The 21,133-nt window shown below is 40.7% G+C and overlaps 2 protein-coding genes across 2 annotated transcripts; both read right to left on the bottom strand.

Annotated features, from left to right (window-relative positions):
• Positions 1 to 241: 241 nt before the first annotated feature.
• On the bottom strand, positions 242 to 6,886 carry rnf185 (ring finger protein 185). Its single transcript, XM_088319832.1, has 6 exons — positions 6,306 to 6,886; positions 3,598 to 3,616; positions 2,219 to 2,331; positions 2,080 to 2,134; positions 530 to 647; positions 242 to 461 (listed from the first exon to the last, which is right to left on the bottom strand). The coding sequence occupies exons 1-6, from the start codon at positions 6,509 to 6,511 to the stop codon at positions 364 to 366; spliced, it is 609 nt and encodes a 202-aa protein (XP_088175958.1). The 5' UTR covers positions 6,512 to 6,886; the 3' UTR covers positions 242 to 363.
• A 2,899-nt stretch (positions 6,887 to 9,785) lies between these two features.
• On the bottom strand, positions 9,786 to 15,026 carry LOC148350888 (chemerin-like receptor 1). The gene is made up of 2 exons (XM_088356135.1): positions 14,328 to 15,026; positions 9,786 to 10,700 (listed from the first exon to the last, which is right to left on the bottom strand). Exons 1-2 carry the CDS (start codon positions 15,017 to 15,019, stop codon positions 10,388 to 10,390), a joined length of 1,005 nt encoding a protein of 334 aa, XP_088212261.1. The 5' UTR covers positions 15,020 to 15,026; the 3' UTR covers positions 9,786 to 10,387.
• Between the last annotated feature and the right edge of the window lie 6,107 nt (positions 15,027 to 21,133).

Raw genomic sequence — 21,133 nt, forward strand, 5'->3', positions numbered from 1 at the left:
AGACAGGCTGATCAAAACACAAACTTTCTTGATTAATCCAATAAATAGTCCATAACCGTAAAATGACTGTATTCTTTTAAGATTTACAGTTTGAATTAAATTGTCTCGTCGACAAGAACTTGGAAAAAAAAACATTCAGTCGAAAAGTTTTCGCAATGCAGTTAAAACAAGAAGTTTAATTGAATTGTCTTTCTTCTCATTGATATCGACGTTATGAATCGTTGTATGCAACGAGATTGGAAACGGTACTCCAGGCAATTTTATTGTTTTGAGTATCAATACACTTCAATACAAGAACTGCATTTCCAGGAGACAAAAAGGAAAAAAAAGGAGACTAGTCTATAAATAAATCCCACGTTGTGTTCAAGCAATGAGGAGCCAAAACATGGTAATCAGCGCCACGAAGAGGAAGAGTCGGGACAGGAACTGTTCGTCCATGTGCTGCGGAGTTCCCGGGGCGGCTGAGCGGGGCAGTGAGAAAGGTCAAATAAAAATTACGAGGCCGCCATAATAAAGGCATGCTGAATACCTGGTGGGGGTCTGCCGTCATTTATGTTAAAGGCTGTGGCAAATATACCAAAGGGAAAAGCACCGATCCCAAAAGACATCTGAAATCCTCCATCACCGAAGCCAAATCCCTGGAAGCCCTGCCAACGAGAAGGGTTCAACTGTTGAGTGACGATACTGTTAGGCTTATTGTGTTGGAATACACAACAAATTAAACTTAGAACTACTTAGTACACTCCAAGTCAGGGATAGGCAAACTTTGAGTCGAGGGCTTCATTGTGTTAAAATACTTCCTGGAGACCTATCTATCTAATTTTTCACATTTATGAATAAATATACATGCAGACATCTACATGTTATATTTCTTTTTATATTTGCTTTTAACAAGTTTAACATCATCAGATTGATTTTGAAACGCTCACAATCAAAGTAGAATACACATTAAGTCCCTGTTTTAAGCACTGAATTTGATATTTAGTTTTGTAGTATTTGTATTTTTGAAGTGTTTTTGTAGTATTACTGCAGTAAAATGTTCATATTATTTCTGTATTAGAATTCTTGTAGATTTTCTGTTGTAGTATTTTGTAGTAATTCTGTAGTATTGTTGTGGTAATACTGTCAATGTATTTTTGTACTATTATTGCAGATAGGTTTTTTTTGTATAATTTTAAAATTATTGTAGTATTTCCGTAATATTTTTTCCAGTACTGTAGTAATATTTTGGGACTATTACTGTTGCAGTATTTTGGTAGTAGTATTTACACAGTGTTTCTGTAGTTATTTTCTAGTATTTCGGTCATAGTATTTTTGTATTATTTCGGTAGTAGTATTTTTTTAGTACTTTTGCCCAAGACACAACATAGAAGGTGGGGCACCTCCCACCCTGGCGGTTAAGGGATCCGTGTGATTCTTGTGTACTTGCGATGTCTTGGGTGGTATATCTGTAGTATTTTTTGGTATTTCAATAGCAGTATTTTTGTAGTATTTACTGCAGTAGTATTTCTGTAGTTTTTTTGTAATATTACTGTAGATGTATTTTATAGTACTACTGTAGTAGTGTTTTTGTAGTATTGTTTAGTAATTCCATTTAATTATTTTTGTAGTATTACTGTCGTAGGATGTTTGTAGCATTTATGTAGTATTTTTGTAGTATTATTGTGATGCATTTTGTAGTATTTCTGAAGGTTTTTTTTTTGTATTTACACGATAGTATTTTTGTAGTACTACTGTAGTATTCATTTTGTAGTATTTATGTAGGTTTTTTTCTTTTAGAATATTAGGCCCCTAATTTTAAACACTAAATTTGATATTTGGCTTTGTAGTCATTTTGCAGTATTTTTATAGTATTTATGTAGTAGTATTTTTTGTAGTAGACAAACAACGTTATAATGGGTATAAAGTTGGCACCAAAACAATTCAATTTTTAAAAATGTGTAGTACTTTATTTACCATTATATATTTTGTCATTATACTTTGACGGGTTTTGTTCGGCGGGGCGAATCAAAAAGCCTGTTGGGCTGCATGTTACCCGTGGACCGTAGTTTGCCCACCCAAGCTGTAAGTAGTACTCACGCCACGGTTTTCTGGTTCGGGCCTTTGGCCTTGAGGTCGTGGGGGTGTTTTTTCTCTGGAAAAAAAAGAAAAAATGTCTTTGAATTCAGTCAGTTGTCAATGTGACCCAACTGCTGTTTTGCACTGAACTGCTTCCAACCTGGGGTCTTGCTGACCAGTGCTTCCACGCCCATATAAGGGGATGACTTTGTCCCTACTGATGCCTGCTTTACACACTGGGCACACTTGTCTGCTTGGTCTCGTCTCCAACCACTTAGGAAAAAAAACATTTAATTTAAAAAGTTTCCACTAATGCATTAAAACAAGAAGTTCACATTCAGTCTCTGAATCCATTAACTAGTTTTCCTAACAAACAGTGTCGTGATGAGTATCTTAAAAGGACAGTGTGTCTTATTTGTCCAATAGATCTCACTTTATTGTGTAGGGCAACCAAAAACGAGTGCAAAAAAGCACATCAAAGATTACATACTCTGGAGACTCAAAGGGTTTAAAACGTACCATTGTGCTTCTCATTTTTAACCAGACTTACGTAAGGTCAGCTCCTCTTGCTGAGGCTCATTTTATGTCAGAGAAATGATAAATTCTTTACCTACAAGTATTTTGAAAATGCAAGTTTATTTCATCGTGCAAGTATTTTTGTTTACTTTAAAATAAATATGTAAATATATATTTTTTTTAATGAATGTTTTGTTTTCAACCACTAGGAGGCACTACACCAGGGGTCTCAAACTCAATTTACTCGGGGGTCGCTGGAACTAGGGTCTGCGTGAGGTTGGGGGTCATCGGGTTTTCAAGGGAAGAAACTCACCAAAGGATCCATGTAAAATGCATCCAATGTTGTTTGGGCTTCAGTTCAACAGTTTTGACTATCTCCTTCCACACTCCAGCAGTCTCTTTTTCCGCATTTCAATTCGATTCAATTATTTTTGTGTTCAGTTAGCAAAAAAAAAAAAAAAGGTTCATTGAATCAGATAAATTGTTTAAACTTTGAGTCTGTAATGTATATGCACTGTGGTCTATCTTGCATTTGGATTTACTTGTACCTGATGCAACGGCACTGACTAGTGGTGTCCCGTGGGATTTTTTTCAATGAAAAAAATGTGCCTGGGCTCAAAAAAGGTTGAGTGCATTTTGAGTGCTACCTAAATAGATCAGATGAAGAATCCATTTCAAACTCGTGCGGGCCTCTCCAACATTTAGCTTTTATATTATGTCCCGGACATCAAACTATTGTCTTGAGGCTCGTAAATGGCCCGTGGGCCACAAGTTTGCGACCCAGCATTAAATACTACACACTGTACCATACCCATAACACAGTCTGTAACTGAAAAACAAACAAACCAACAAAAATACAACATTAATGATAATAGGAAACCAGTAAAACTATTTGAGAAAAGGAAATGATTAGTTTGATTTCAACTCGGGCAGAGAAATAATTTCTACGTAAATCATTTAAGAAAATGTAAAAAAGACATATGTATGTATATTATTTGTCTAAAAAAGGACAAAGATGCTTACCTGGTGCAAACAAGGCCAGCTGATGGAAAATCAGGAGAGGAAAGAGAAGTAAAATGACATATTTCCATTAGTTATGAAATACAGACAAAATACATGAGAACAAAGATTTTCAAACATTCAGTTTTAATAATCATTATCTTAATATTTTATTCATTTATATTTCACTTTCTCACTTTAGTAAAAAAAATCCTTTGCAATACAATCTGCAACATCTGACCATTTTATTTAAAAAAATACCCAGTACATTGAGTGTGAAATTCTAAATCATCCCTTCATTTTTACCATGGACAAAATACCAATAATAGGTTTCACACTGGGGCTGATAGTAGCCATTTTAAGTTATCATGATGGTAGCCGATAGCAATTCCCATTTAATAGCATAAAAACTGGAATCAAAGGAATTGTTAACTGCTATCAAATACATTTAGCATTGAGGGAAAACATTATGTAGGAATTTAAGGGTAAATCTTCAGCTCACTGAATGACAGAAATTTTTCTTTATCATTTTTTTTCTATGAAGTGATTTGAGCCCACTTTTGCTCAACTATATAGAACATAAAGGCTACTGATGGTGCCTGAATAATATGACTTCTTTCATTTAAAGTTGTGGCTGTTAAAACAGAGCCGCAAGAAAATATTGCCTTATTCATTTGATCAACTTGAAATATTTTTGTCTAATTTTCAGTAAGTTCACTACACCAGTGGTTGGCAACTTTTTATCTATCACAGACCAGTTTAATGTCTGACTATTTTCTTGCGGCCCGGCCAAACAATAACATCAGTAACAACAACGATGATAATAATAACTAGCCTAGATCCACAGTGTATTCACTAGGCTACTACGGATCCAGATGACATGGTAAAAGGCATTAAATTGTATTCCATCATTACACTTCTTTACTCACACCACCGCGTTGTGCAACATTGTCTAGGCTAAACTCTATCCCATAATGCTCCATTACAACATTATACAACGTGGCACTGTGAGTAAAAATAGTGTGATGATGACATCAAATCAAATGCCTTTTCTTTTGACATCTTTAATCAGAGTCACCCTGTGGTTAGGACTCAACATACGATTGCTATTAAGTTTTTCGAGAAGGGTTGTTCAAACCTCACATTGTGTTTGCTGTTAAACGTCATATTGAAATATAATATTGTGAATGTGCTTAATTGCTCTTGAGATTGTCATGATTGTTTTCTGTTATTAGTGTCAATAAATTTGTTCAAACCAAAAAAACTTCCGGGTACGGTATTGCAATACCTCCGGGAACGGTGCACTCGCAATGATCGCGTCAAGGCTTTGAGGCTAGGACCTTAACTTGGCTTTTTGGCTGAGACTAAGAGTTCCGGTTCCTGGGCTTTGTAGCGTATTATGAGCTGACCGATGACGGATAATGAATAAAGAAGATAGAGCAGTAACCCTCAAAAAATACACCCCCCCCACTTCCGGGTACGGTGCATTCGCAATGATCGCAGCAAGGCTTTGAGGCTTGGACCTTAGCTTAGCCTTTTGGCTGAGAGTAAGAGTCCCGGCTCCTAGGCTTTGTAGCGTATTCTGAACTGACCGATAGCGGATAATGGATAATGAATAAAGAAGATAGTTCAATATGTCTTTAGCTGTCATACCTGTCAACTTGTAGGTTTTTGCCGCACAAAGTACGTTTCTTATGCATTTTAAGATGTGTACCATGTACAAGAATATCAGTACAGAAAAACGCAAATTTGTCAATTATGGGTATCATTCGGTATACACCGTACCATTTATTTTGTTGTAAACGAAGCGAGCGTTTGATGCTACTGTGCGCATGCGTCTGCCGCTGTAGTAGTGCCTAATTTCGACTCCCCAGCAAAATCCTCCCCCCCTCGCGTGAACGCGCATTCTGCTGCGCTTCCGACAATAGCGATCGTATTCTATATAAGCTTATTAAAACAATAAAGCTATTGTCAGATATTGTTTTGATAAAAATAAATGCATAAAAATAAAACAATAGTAAATAATATGATAATAATAGGGCAGCACAGCAGCGCAGTGGTTAGCGCGTGTGCGGCACAGTTCTGTGGTCATGAGATCGAACCTCCTGTGTGGAGTTTGCATGTTCTCCCCGTGCTTGCGTGGGTTTCCTCAGGGCACTCCAGTTTCCTCCCACTTTCCAAAATGATGCATGTCAGGTTATTTGGCTGGTCCAAATTGTCCCTAGGTGTGAATGAGCAAGTGAGTTGTCTGTATCTGTGTGCCCTGCAACAGGCTGGCAACCAGTTCAGGGTGTCCCCTGCCCACTGCCCGGAGATAGCTGGGATGGGCTCCAGCACCCCCGCAACCCTACTGGGGATAAGCGGTGCAGATAATGGATGATAATAATAATAAAAATATTGTGTAAGATTTTTTTTTGTATTTTGTAAGGGAAAAGATGACAGTTTGTAAGGGCATAGAGCCGTGGAGGTTGACAGGTGTGAGCTATGTTTCGTGTCAAGGTACCACCAATAAATACCAACAAAAGCGATAAACATATAACTTTGCATATTCTGCTTTTGGCCAAATCGGGTACTGCAGCTAATGAACGCCGATCGCCCAAATTCAATCTATCAATCGGGGCCATTGTCATTGTTACTAAAAACTGAGAATAGCAAAAATAATTTTATAACCCAAAAATAAATGTTAAGACGGGAATGTTGAACGCCCAAGGGCGTTTTGGGGGATTTCCTACCAGAAGAGGTGGCCACACAGGCTGATAACAGCATCTTTGGCGGTGTCCAGACAAATGTTGCATTCAAACGTGCTGTCCTGGTTGCCGCCGTCGGCTGCATTGGAGCTGCTGGGTCCAGCGCTCGCGTTTTCGGGCCCGGCAGATCCTCCTCCTCCTACAGCACAGCCGGTTGCCGGGGGAGGTGAAGAGGGCGCCGCAGTAGCCATTTACAGATTGAAACCAGAACTCCAGTTAGGCGACTTAAACGGCGAAGCCCCACCAGCCCCCAACACGTCAAAACCCGCACATGAAGACCCCGGGATGATGCACAATTCTTCGGGGATTAGGTCAAACGCGATCGAAGCTAGACAGAGGTTAACTAGCTTCCTGGTTTTAAGCCGTCGTCCGGAACAGCCCAGTTAGCAGCAATTCAAGGTGACGGAACGAAAAGGTCTCTGACGTGAAACAAACACCTTTAAATAATATAAAGTTTCGGTGAAAGTCAACAAAGAGTAAACTGGCGACGTCACATCGTTAGAAAGTTGGCCATTTTATTTATTTCATCGTCATCCAAAAACAAAATCTTCTTCTACTATTTTTTCTCCCAAACGTGTGTCAGCTCAATGAAACTGAAAGTATACAGCGTCATCTAGCGTCAGAACTGTTGAAGTGTTTGAAATTAATTTGATAACGCAGACCAAATAACATACACGTCAAATCGTCAAAGGATATGTTTCCCTGAATTTATACGTTTTTTGATCATTTCAAATTGTGTATGGCGTGTAACATTTCTACGGGGAAAAATATAGCATACTGGAATATGTTTGATTGCTAATAGGATTTTCGAGAAGGGTTGTTCAAATCCTCACTATGTGTTTGCTGGTAATAACATCATATTGGAACATAATATTATGAATGTGCTTGATTGCTGTTGTGATTGTCATGATTGTTTTATTTTAATATTAGTGTCAATACATTTGTTCAAACCAAAAAGTATAAAAAACAACACTGAATTTACTGCAACTGGTAGAAGACTAGGAAATATTCCGAGATAATTGTTTAAATTGCTTACTTGGTAAATAAAATACAATTGTTTACACAAATTATCCCGGTTTTTATTTTACATAGTCTGTTCACGTTGTGTTTGTAAGGGGTATTATCGCTTAACAGAGGGAATTGCTATTGTTATAAAGTAGAGCAATTGGGTGAGGTAGACAGGCATGAAATAAACACGCAAATTGAGGCCTGCAAATGTTGCATGATAAGTGAAATGATTTATCTTAAAATGTCAAGGCTTGTATAGGTATTAAGTCTTCTTTTTTTAAATAAATCTATCAACCGAAACAGGAGGAGGATCCAGATGCGTAACGTTTCTCACACAAGCTATCATGATCTTCTAGCCCAGGAGATCCTCAAGGTATTTGACACAGGATCCTCATCAGTCGACGTGTCGAGATCTCTGATGAGGATACGTCAGGGAAGGCGATCGATCACCGATTATTTAATCGACTTCCGGACACTCGCAAGCCAGAGCAACTGGAATGTGGAGGCGTTAGTGGACGCCTACCTCAACAGTTTGGAAGACTACATGAAGGATGAGTTGGTGTTCCACGCTCCGCCTACCAACTTCGACGAGGCCGTTGCGCTCACGGCCCTGGTCGATTGCCGGGTCCAGGGTCGAGGCCGTGAGAGAGTCTGCCAGAGCCATCTAGTTTCCTGCTTACCCGAGGGAACTGGCGCCCCTTCGGATTTCCAGCAGCCACCCAAAACCCTACTAGACCCACAAGAGGCAATGGAGGTGGATCGCGCGTTGCTGTCCGTCGAGGAGCATCAGCGTCGACTCTCTGAGGGCCTCTGCCTGTACTGTGGCGGTCAAGGTCACCGGATATCATTCTGCCTGTCCAAAGGGGGAGCTCATCGGACGATTGGAGTCTTCCGGTTAAGTTCCGTTCACACCCGGATCTCCCCGACCGGAAGGCCAAGGCTCCAGGTGCACCTTCGGAGCCCCGGGTCAACCCAGTCCCTGTCCGCCCTTGTGGACTTGCGCGCAGAGGTCAACGTCCTGGATGCGACCTTAGCCCGGAGAATGGGATTGAGGTGTATTCCTCCTTCAACCCCAGTTCCTGCCTAAGCTCTGGACGGTCATCTATTGGGCACGGCAACGCAAGTTACAGAGCCAGTGGAAATGACACTGTCTGGGAACCACAGCGAGCAGATAAGTTTCCACCTGCTTCCTACCCCCGGTCAACCGTTCGTCCTGGGACACCCGTGGCTGATTAAGCACAACCTTCGCTTGGACTGGCGGACGGAGGCGGTTCTGGAGTGGGGTGCTGAATGCCACCGGACCTGTCTGCACACTGCCTCTCATCCTGTCCGCTCCAGGCCTCCTCCCACAACGTCCAATCTGTGCGAGGTCCCCGTCTGCATGCCTGTCCGCCTGTAAGACTTGTCCGCTTGTCCACCTGCCTTGCCCGTCTGTCCGCCTGCCATGCCTTCCGTCAGGCCTGTTTGTCGGTCTGCCATGCCGGTCTGCCTGCCTGATTCACCTGTCCGCCTGTCCGACTCTTCTGCTCTCCAGTCTGACTCGTCTGCTCGCCCGTCCGGTTCGTCTGCTCGCCCGTCAGGTTCGTCTGCTGGCCCGTCTGCCCGCCCGTCCGCCCGCCCGTCCGGCTCGTCTGCCCATCTATCCGGCTCGTCTGCCAGCCCGTCCGGCTCGTCTGCCCGCCCGTCTGGCTCGTCTGTCCGCCAGTCCTACTCTTCTGCCCACCAATCTGACTTTTCGTCCGCCTGCCCGCCCGACGCTTCGTCCGCCTGCCCGCCCGACGCTTTGTCTGCCTGCCCGCCTGACGCTTGGTCCGCCTGCCCGCCCGACTCTTCGTCTGCCAGCCTGTGTCGACGTCCGCCCGTCCGCCTATCTCGACGTCCGTCTGTCTGCCTGCCTTCCCACCAGCCTCGAAGTCCGTCCGTCCGCCTGTCTTGACGTCCGTCCATCCGCCTGTCTCGACGTCCGTCCGTCCGCCTGCCTTCCCGCCGGTCTCGACGTCCGTCTGCTCGCCAGTCCCGGCGTCCGCGTGCCCGGCTACGACGCCTGCCTGTCAGCTCGGTTTCCACCGGGCCCCGCTTTTGCCCCACCTCCTGATGCCGATGATGGTGCTTCGGTTCACTCGGTGGAGTTTTGAATTTTTTTTTCTGGGTGCATCTTTTTTTCTTTCCTGCCTGTTGGATTGTTTTTCTTTTCTGCCTGTTGGATTACCTTTTTTGCTGCCGGTTGGATTGCTTTTTTGGGGGGGGAATTCTGCAGCCGTCCCTTAAGGGGGCGGTTCTGTCATGATTACTGATTCGGGGCACCTGCAGCTGCCCCGGTGGCGCCAACAGCCCTGGTCGCTGATTGGCTCTTTGCCACTTTTTAAACCCCCCGACTCCCTGTTACCAGCGTCCGATCGTTGCGAATCTTCAGCTCCCGCTAAGGCAAGCCTTCCGAACCTGACTTTTTGCTTATTATCTAAATCAATATAGTTATTTTTAATTGAATTACTTTTCACCACTTGGAAGCCATAAGTCAGGGGTGGCGAATAAGTTTGACACAAAGAGCCGAAATTTTTAACATTGAGAGTCAAAGAGCCACACCACACACTGACATGCAATGACAGAAAGACACAAACACACACAATTAAAAACATTATTTCTCATAACAAACTCCTCTCCTTACAATACAACAAGTATTGTTCTTGTGTTGATTTCAAGGTAAGTGTCCATCCTCAATATACACAAAAAAATAACTAAATATGAAACAAGTCAAAGAGCCACAGTATATAGAAGATATGATGAGGCAAAGAGCCGCATTCTTATTGGCCAAGAGCCGCATGCGGCTCTAGAGCCACATGTTCACCACCCCTGCCCTAAGAAGTACACACTGTCCCTTTAAGAATCCTATTGTGGTTGCAGGTTGCTTCAACCAAGTGAGGCATCTTCTGTTTAGTGTGTAAGCACAATATGCTCCAGAATTTAGTCTGCAATTTTCCAATTGAGATGTGTTTTCCCCTTTTATGTGTTTTAAAAAGATGTGATCTTGCTCCAGACAGATAATGTTTCTTGGTAAAAGATCACAAGTTTTGCATGTTTTGCACGAACTGAGAAGGTCCCGCCCGGAAATCGTCCGTCATCAACGACTCCAACCTTTGCCTCAATGAGCTTCTTAAGAGTTGGCTGTAATTATTTCCAATGAAAATGTAGAGAATGGGCGAAAGGAAGCTATTCGCAGCTGCCAGAGTCGCCCCGAATGTTATGCCAACGTGAAAACCGTCCAAGCTAAGATTCTTCACATCCAACTCCAGGAGAACACAAGTGTGGTAGGGAACCCAGCACACGAAGAAGCAGCAGATGAGCGCTCCCATGATTTTGTAAGGCTTGCTGGATCTATATGAACAGAAGGCAGGTACAGTGAATAGGGTGCCAACTTCGTGTACGTGGGATCAAAATCAATGAGATTAAATAGATGATTTAACCACAATCACAAGCAATCACTTGACCAAGACAAAAGGTTGACATTTTCCGGGCTAACTGTACGCAAACATTAAATAATTGCAAGGAAAACAGCTGCAATGATTGAGTCTCTTAGTGTCAAATGACAGTCCATTAAATATTGTGTATAGAAAAAGAGAAAACCTAAAATTCAAATACATTCTTCTATGGATTTCCTGTTGACGATATCTCTGTATTAATTGTCATTACAACATCCATAGCAGCCTGGTCATCCTGGAAGGGGGACTACCTCATGTGCGGTCCCTTCTCAAGGTTTCTTCATTTTCCTCATGTTGAGGTTTTTGAGTTTTTCCTTGCCCTCATGTAAATTTTGGATCAGAGGATGGTGTAATAATAGTCTGTGGTTTGCAAATAATCTGTGGTCTGTGCAGCCCCTTTAGACTCCTTGTGATTAAGGGCAATACAGATAAACTTGACTTGGATTGTATGCAGTATAAGGGGAAAATTTATCTTGGGGAATAATGTATTTGTTTAAGAATATCTGTAATTTTTTACAAAAGCAAGGGAATTTTATGTCCTAATGGGATTGGTGTGAGGTTCAGGTTTCGATGACTACAAAACTTGAGTATTGTAATTGGTCTGATAAATAGAGAATCAAACATACCGTATGTTCCACACTATAAGGCACACCTAAAAGCCTTTATTTTTTTCAAAAGTTGACCATGCGCCTTATAATACAGTGCGCCTTATATATGGATCAATATTAAGTCGCAAAGTCTTGCAACTAAGGCAAACAGCCGCCGACTAGATTTTCCCCCGAAGGCGAAGTAGTCCGCGGTGCATGCTGGGATTTATATACCGGAATTTCATTTCCTAACCAATGTGTCAATCATCATTTGAATAAGTCACTATTGGCTAAAGTTATTCGGAGGTAAAGGGGGCGGATCCTCTTTATCATTTACAGGCTCGCATAGGCTAAAGGGGCGAAACAAAGCCTGCAATTGGCCGAAAAAGATGAATGTGAATCACACGTTGGGTTGCACTACGGCATAGAGAAAACATTTTTTACTATTCTGTATTTGTAAATATTTTACTCTCCTGGATTTACTACACTCACGGTTGTAAGAAGACCATGGTTACGTATCATTATTGAACGTGATGGCTGCAAGAGAACTTAGGTGAGCTATGCGGCTTTATATTTTCCCGGTATCTTGTTTTGGAACGATCTTGATGTTTCTGTGATGAGTCTATTTTTAAACTAAATTCAATTCAGTTTATTGTCATATGCACAGTAAAGAACCCCGTTTCCCTGCACAATAAAATTATTGCTTTGCTGTCCACACAGTTGCCAGCAAAAAATAAAATGGAAACCAAGAAATGTTTGGCATTTCTTGAATCCCAAGACTTTAACCTTCCGAATGATATTTGGAACGATGCATTTGAGTGATTGGTGACATCGTACAGACACTGTTTCCGTACATGTCTGAGACGCGTATTTGCTTCTTTGCAAGCTTTCGGAATGTTAAGGGGGTAATAAGTTTGACTGAACTATCTGACTGTTTTGTCGACGTTCCCATTGTAGCGCCTTATAATCCGGTGCGCCTTATGTATGGAAAATATAGGACCAAAAACTATTTTTTGGGGGTGAGCCCTATAACCCGGTGCGCCTTATAGTGCGGAAAATACGGTAATTATAAACTCATGAGCATTGAGCGATACTATTGTTGGAATATTGAAATGTGTCACTGCATGATTGTACGAGTTCTTCATTTGCAACCTTATTTTTATTTTAGTCATTTAGAACTATTTTACTTATTCAGTGATAATTAATGCATTTTGTGATTATTCATGTATTTGAGTGGAATTATTTACTTGACTTCTCGATACATCCATTAATTCCGTTGTTATTCAGTCCCTACATTGTTTCATGTTGTGTTTTTCAAGCGGTGTTTTTAGTTTTCAGTTAGTAAAAGACCTTGAGTTCTATGAATACCTGCCAGATTTGGTCTGAGAAAAGGGCTCTAAAGTTTTATATTCTTCATGGCCTGCCCTCCCAGAATAAAAGTAATCGTCAGCCATGTTGACAGAGCACTACAGAATCCTACAAGTAAGTTTTGTTTTAATAAAACTTAATTCACAAACTGCTCATTTCAGCTCCCGTGCTTCTTTTACCCATCTCACAAACTGGATGTAAAAGAACACACAGAGGAAGAAAAAGGCCTTTCTTTTTCACTACCTATAGTATGTTTGTCACAAACCCTAAATTAGAGAAATAAGACATAGCTTTTTTCCATCCATCTGGTGCCAGCGGCAAAACAACCAGTGTTAATTTAACACTGTACAGATAGGAACAATTTGTTCACAGAGGTAGTGTTAAAAGTTTGTAACCTTATTTGTAACTGCCCGAAGACAGCTGGGATGGGCTCCAGCACTCCCGCGACCCTACTGAGGATAAGCGGTGCAGATAATGGATGGATGTTTTGCCACTTGATACTAAACTGTTGAGTGGTCATTTAAACCGATACCACAGACCGATACCACAGACCGATACCACAAGAACACAATATTGACTCCCTCCTGGATTTGGTTTTTAAAAAATGGCTATATCTGAACCCATTTTCTCCTTAAAATTGCATTTTATTAATAGCATTATATCATTCCAATAGTTTAGGATTTGTGATTATTTAACGGTTGAAAACCATTCTTTTTTTCATCTTTCTTGGGGCTTATGTGGGCTTTTAAACTTTACTTGAAGCAGACCTTTTATCCCTTTCACCCTTTCAAGCTTTACTAACAAATATAAACTAAAATAAAAAATGAGCAAGAAGTCACTTGGCACCCCCATCACCCACCAATCCTCCTTACTCATGTGTTCCGCCCCGAACAGCTTTGATAAAAGTAAAAAATAAGCACGTAGGCGCAGTGGGAAAAAAAGAATAAGTGTTCTTTGAACTGATTTGTGCATTATTAACATATATTATTTAGAGAAAATATTCTACTTGTACTTTTTAAGAACACCGTAAATGACACACTACACCTTTGAAATAAACTATATTAAATCAACATTTAAAGAGTGAACTTGTAACACTACCTTAGTTAACATCCCTCCCATCCATTTCCTGACTCGCTTATCGTCCTTATCGAAGAGGGTGAAATTAACACTGGTAATTTTATTGTGCGTATCTGTCTGAAAAAATAATATAATCAAAAACCTTACTACCTTACCGTAGGTCTACAACCTTTTTAGTGAAAAGGGAACCCAGTTTGACATGTGTTTATAAAATAACAACTTATCATGTTGTTAAGGTGTTGTTACTATGTTATTACCAGGTTAATTATTTGAAGAAGGGTTAAATAGATTTAGTCAACCTCTAACAAAATAGCTTTACTAGAAAATAACAATGACCCAACACCAGTAACTGGTTTTCAGAACAGCTATCCGGGCACCTCAGCTAACCTTAGGAGGCATCCAGGTGCTTGCGGGCAACACATTGGAGAGCCCTGGTCTAAACCATTACTGTTTTCTGGTAAAACCCAACAGGAAATAAGCAGAACTCAGACCTGATGCTCATTCCTCGCAGCTTGACAGCCAGCAGTAAACTGCACAACACAATAGCCAGAAATGGCACCAGAAAGCCGCATACAAAGCGGCTCAACGCCACTGCCTTGTGTCTTGACGGCTCCATGTAGCCCATGTAGCAGTGGACCGTGTCCCCCCACACCGCCGTTTGTCTGAAAACCAGCGAGGGCAAGGTGAGGAGCGCCGAAAGCGCCCACATAAACACCACAGCCACAGAGGCCCCTCGAACCGTGCGGTGGTTCCTCGACCAGACGGGCAAGGAGGCCACCAGACATCGGTCGGCACTGATCAGGACCAAGAGGAAAACGCTGCTGTACATGTTGAGAAAGAGCGCCGAGGATGCCAGCTTGCATAGCGCCAGTCCGAAGGGCCAGTGCAATGTGAGCATGTAGACCACCTCCAAAGGTAAGAGGGCGCAGAAAACCAAGTCGGAGATAGCTAGACTCAGGTACCAAGTGGTGAGAACAGTTCTTTTCTTTGTTCGGGCGCAGATCCAGATCACCAGAGAGTTCCCTGCCAGGCCCCCCAAGCAGATGAAGACATAGATGGCCACAAGGTAAGGAGTCCAAGCGGCGCGGTGACCATTGACATTCAGCCCTGCGAAGACGCTGATGGCTGCTTCGGTTTCGTTTTCCGCTGTGTAATCTCCATACTGGATGTAATCCACACTCATCTCGGATGTGCTCCTGAAATATGACAGATGTTTTGTCTTTATTCACACCTCTCTGCTCACTTCAATGAGCATAATTTATTGAGCATCATTTTCCATTTTAAACACGATTTTTTTTTTCTGTGTCATCAGCAGATATCCAGAATAGAATAGAATAGAATAGAATAGAATAGAATAGAATAGAATAGAGTTGAACGGCGCCCGGGTGGTTAGTGCATGGCCGGTGTGAATGAGTGATTTTTCAGTCTCTGTGTGCCCTGTGACTGGCTGGCAACCAGTTCAGGGTGTCCCCTGTCCACTGCCTGAAGATAGCTGGCATGAGCTCCAGCACCCCAGCAACCCTACTGAGGATAAGCGTTGCAGAATATGGATGGATGTAGAATAGAATAGAATAGAATAGTCTTTGATATCAACGTGATGCAACATTCTATGCACCGTGATTGGACATGGCACTCCAGGGAAAACAATTAATAAAGACTTTAAAGAGAAAAATAAGATAAAAGACTAAATAGAATAAATAGGAAAAACTATTTACAACGTAGAGCTTAGAAAATGTAATGAAATGAAAAGTAATAATAATAGTGAAAAAAACAGTGCATCGTAACAATACTGCAATGAAAAGCAGTGCAGTTACATGAGCAGCTACAAAAATTCTAGAGATCAACCGGACACATTACTTAGCAAAAAGTTTTTGAAAATGGTTAAAAATATGCAAATATAATAACATTATTTGGTTGAAATGTTGATACATTTCTTTTGTTTTGAATATTGGACACTTGCAAAGGAGATAGCATAGGATGTCAGCTGTTGCCACTGTTCTGTTATTTTGACTATTATGCACTGCTTAAATCATTGTTGCTGTTCTTTGATTTTCGCAACCTTCCGGGCAGATCAGCTTTTTGTAGCCCGGAGATTAAAAAAAAAGAAAGGGCTCATTAGAGGGCTTTTAGAACAGAATTGTATTTGTCATTGTGAGGGATTTTTCTGTGCAAGTTCAAAACCATTGATGTCTTCTCTCCTTATTTTGTCTATTTATTTTGTATTGTAGACTTATCAAAAATGAAAGTTGACCAAAATATATTTCATGACATTAAAACATGACTTAAATGTCTTTTGGCTACCTAATATGAGACCCAATTTTCTACTTTTAGAATAAGTCAAGTCTATGAAGGACCAGACCAGATTTAGCCAAAAATGCCAAAAAGGAAAGAGATCTGCGTTAGTACTTTCAAGCAGTTGTATGTCTAAGGAAGAAGTTAATCCAAAGGACTTCCTAAAAGATTGGGCCCCCGAAATCTGATGTTATATAAGCCATAATAATTTTGCAGGGGAACAAAAAGATGAATGTTGAGTTTCTCTCTACTTTATTAACAGACGCACCCTAAAGAAGCGGTAAAACCATCCACTAACACCAACAAAGTTCTGTTCAAAATGTGCAAGACATCTCACACGAAATGAAGTTTTTTAAATTTATTTTTTATAAAAAACATTAAAGTTTTTCAGTAAGTAACAAATTTCACTTTTCTAAATTTATCCTTTATTTGTAAAAACCTCACCTAAGACATTTTGGGTATTCCTTGCATCTTAAATTTACTTTTTTACAGACTTCTCCTCCAAAAAAAAAACAACAATAAGATTTCGGTACTCACTTTGTATGCTGGCTTGGGTTAGAAGTGATCCAGACATAAAACATTTTTCTGCTGACTCCAAAGCTAGAATGCGACTTCCTATTTTTCTTGTTTCCTGCTCACTCCCTGAAAGTGACACAATATCGAATTTGATTTTAACTTCCAATTGTTTTTGTTTTTTTAAAAGAATAGTTCATTCATTCTTACAGCGGATGTCTCAAGAATACATAACAGTTAGTTATCCCCATTTGCCTAGACTTTTGTCCTCTTAAAATTTTGATAATTGGACACTTTAATAGATAAAATGTTAGTAATAATATTATTACATTTTATTCTGGAATATATGTCTGTATGTTTATATATATATATATATATATATATATATATATATATATATATATTATACATATATATATAACATACATATATATATCTCATCTCATTAGTTGCACCGCTTATCCTCAGTAGGGTTGCGGGGGTGCTGGAGCCCATACCAGCAATCATCGGGCAGTTTATTCCAGAATAAAATGTAATAATATTATTACTAACAACATTTTATCTATCTATATATATATTTATATATATATATATATATATATATATGGGCAGCACGGCGGCGCAGTGGTTAGCGCATGTACTCCAAATTGTCCCTAGGTGTGACTGAGCGAGATAGTTGTCTGTCCCTGTGTGCCCTGCGATTGGCTGGCAACCAGTTCAGGGTGTCCACTGCCCACTGCCCCTACTGAGGATGAGCGGTGCAGCTGATGAGATGAGATATATATATATATATATATATACATATATATATATATACTGGACTGTCTCAGAAAATTAGAATATTGTGATAAAGTTCTTTATTTTCTGTAATGCAATTAAAAAAACAAAAATGTCATACATTCTGGATTCATTACACATCAACTGAACTATTTCAAGCCTTTTATTATTTTAATATTGCTGAATTTGGCTTACAGCTTAAGAAAACTCAAAAATCCTATCTCAAAATATTAGAATATCATGAAAAAGTATACAAGTAGGCTATTCAACTAATCACCTGAATCATCTAATTAACTTGAAACACCTTGCGAGGGTTTCCTGAGCCTTAAAAAACACTCAGCTTGGTTCAGTAAACTAAATCACTGCTGATCTGACTGGTGTCCAGAGGACCATCATTGATACCCTCCATCAAGAGGGTAAGACACAAAAAGAAATTTCTCAAAGAGCAGGCTGTTCACAGAGTGCAGTTTCAAAGCATATCCACAAAAAGTCTGTTGGAAGGGAAAAATGTGGCCGGAAACGCTGCACAACCAAGAGAGATGACCGCAGCCTTAACAAAATTGTGAAGAAGAGCCGCTTCCAGAATTTGAGGGAGCTTCAAAGACAGTGGGCTAAAGCTGGAGTCCAGGTATCAAAAGCCACAGTTCACAGACGTGTCCGGGAAATGGGCTACAATAGCCGTATTCCCATGGTCAAGACACTTCTGAACTCAAGACAACGGAAAAAGCGTCTGATTGGGCTATGGAGAAGAAGCACTGGACAGTTGCAGAGTGGTCCAAAGTCCTCTTTTCAGACGAAAGCAAGTTTTGCATTTCATTTGGAAGTCAAGGCGCCAGAGTCTGGAGAAAGGCTGGAGAAGAGCAAAATCCAAGTTGCTTGAAATCCAGTGTGAAGTTCCCACAGTCAGCAATGGTTTGGGGAGCCATGTCAGCTGCTGGTGTTGGTCCACTGTGTTTCATCAAGTCCAGAGTAAATGCAACTGTGTACCAAGAGATTTTAGAGCACTACATGCTTCCATCTGCTGAAAAGCTCTATGGAGATGAGTATTTCATTTTCCAGCATGATCTGGCACCTGCCCACAGTGCCAAAACCACCAGTAACTGGTGCACTGACCATGGCATCACTGTCCTTGATTGGCCTGCTAATTCCCCTGACCTGAACCCCATCGAGAATTTGTGGGGTATAGTTAAGAAGAAGATGAAAGACACCAGACCTACAAATGCAAATGAGCTGAAGGCCGCTATCGAAGCATCCTGGGCATCAATAACACCTCAGCAATGCCACAGGCTGATTGCCTCCATGCCACGCCGGATTGATGCAGTAATCCGTGCAAAAGGATTCCCAACCAAGTACTGAGTGCATCAATGGACATTTTCAAATGTTTGATTTAGTTTTGCTGTTATAAAATTATTTTTTTTACTTGGTCTGAGGAAGTATTCTAATATTTTGAGATAGGATTTTTGAGTTTTTTTCAGCTGTAAGCCAAAATCAGCAATATTCAAATAATAAAAGGCTTAAAATAGTTCAGTTGATGTGTAATGAATCCAGAATGTATGACATTTTTGTTTTTTTAATTGCATTACAAAAAATAAAGAACTGTATCACAGTATTCTAATTTTCTGAGACAGTCCAGTATATATATTAGAGAGAGAGAGAGAGAGAGAGAGAGAGGGAGGGGAGGGAGAGAGGGAGAGAGGGAGGGACGGACGGACGGACGGACGGACGGACGGACAGACAGACAGACAGACGTACAGACAGACAGACGTACAGACAGACGTACAGACAGACAGACGTACAGACAGACAGACAGACAGACAGACAGACAGACAGACAGACAGACAGACAGACAGACAGACAGACAGACAGACAGACAGACAGACAGATAGATAGATAGATAGATAGATGGATATATACTCATTTTTCACCATATTTGAAAAAGACAACACTGCCCAACTCAAGTCAGCCATATTCAAACTGAGATCTGACCATCTTCATCCTACCCTCGCTATCAGCACAGAAGAGGTGGTGACGCATCAGGTTAGCACTGCTCGTTCTATGCGTTTATACTGTCATTGGCGTCGGTTTTAAGAGTATTGTTAATTATAAATTTTACAATTCTAACCATTTTAACATAGTTAGAAGTAAAGCAGCCGAGTCCTGCATTATACCGGCGGGCGGAGACGTAACTGCGTGAGATTCTTGCTCAAAGATGTTGTGGCAATTTCGGAGGGAATGTCAAGGATGGATTTTATTAGATAGATAGATAGATAGATAGATAGATACTTTATTCATCCCCTAAGGGAAATTCACATTTCCAGCAGCATCCCTGAGCTGAGAACAGTACAATAATAAAGCCAAAAGAATGCAATATACAAATACCCAGTGTGACGTGCAAATGCCCACTGTAGCGTGTTATATAGAGTAACTAAATAGTGCTACACAGAATACACATTGCAGTAAGATTCGGTAATATCCAATGTAGGTGGTGTGGTTTAATGTGGGCCTTTACTCTGCCGGGTGGAGTTAAAGAGCCTCATGGCATGAGGAAGAAAAGATCTCTTCAGTCTGTCCGTAGTACAAGACAGTGACAGCAGTCTGTCGCTGAAACTGCTCTTCTGTCTGGAGATAATGCTGTGTAGTGGATGCGATGGATTGTCCATTATTAACAAGTTTGTTGAAAAGATTCTGAAGTTTAAAAAGGAGGAGGTACATGCTGTCATAAAAATGACTTCTGGCAAAGGCTTTGATGTGAGTTTTGAAACGGCAGCTCTTTATCAAGAGTTTTGGAATCGCTTTGAGGGAGTGAGGTCCCAGTTTTCTGGATTTACAGTGGAGAAGCTGACTGATAATGCTAACAAGATTGTCATTGTTAGAATGTTTAGTGAAATAATTAGTGCTGATGATGTCTGTTATTGGTTGAGTAGATACTGCTCAGTAAAAGGCCAGGCTATGAAGGTGAGGTGTGAGAAAGGCTATTGGACTGGTGCCTGGAGGGTACCCGTCCAACTACGGCAAGATCCTCAGGGCTTTCAGGGACTGAAACAACTCCCGTCGACTATATTCCTGGGGGAAAACCGTGGCTTTATCCACTATCAAGGGCAACCGAAACTCTGTCGCAAATGTGGTGAGCATGGGCATCTGACTGAGGTATGTGATCGAATTTTTTGTGGAAAGTGCAGAACAATTGGACATTCCTTTGAGGAATGTATCAATAGCAGAAAATGCAATCTCTGTGGAGAAACGAATCACCTCTTTAGAAACTGCCCGAATTCGTTTGCTAACAAATTGAAAGCTAGGAAGGCAGTTAACAAAGACAACAAAGACAATGAAATGATGTCAGACAACATAGATAATGAAATGAATAAATGTCACAAAGACAATGAAATGAATAAAGATAACAAAGACAATGAAATTAATAAAGTCATGGAAATACAAAATGAAAATGAACAAGAAATGAATGAAGTTATAGAAATACCCAATGAAGATGAACAGGAAATGAATAAAGTTATGGAAATACCCAATGAATTTGATCAAGAAATGCACAAAGAAATTGGACAAGACAAACAAATTGAAAAAACAGATGTACCTACCAAAACCCCTGGAGGAGAGACCAGAGAATCAAAATTGAAACAGGAAGAACCTGGAAATTCTAATTCGATTTCTCATAAAATACCTGAATTTGGACATGACAAACGAATAGAAAAAGCAACTGCCA

Source organism: Urocampus carinirostris, chromosome 16, assembly GCF_059441175.1.
Source record: "Urocampus carinirostris isolate Australia breed hairy pipefish chromosome 16, RoL_Ucar_1.0, whole genome shotgun sequence".
Lineage (NCBI taxonomy): Eukaryota > Metazoa > Chordata > Actinopteri > Syngnathiformes > Syngnathidae > Urocampus > Urocampus carinirostris.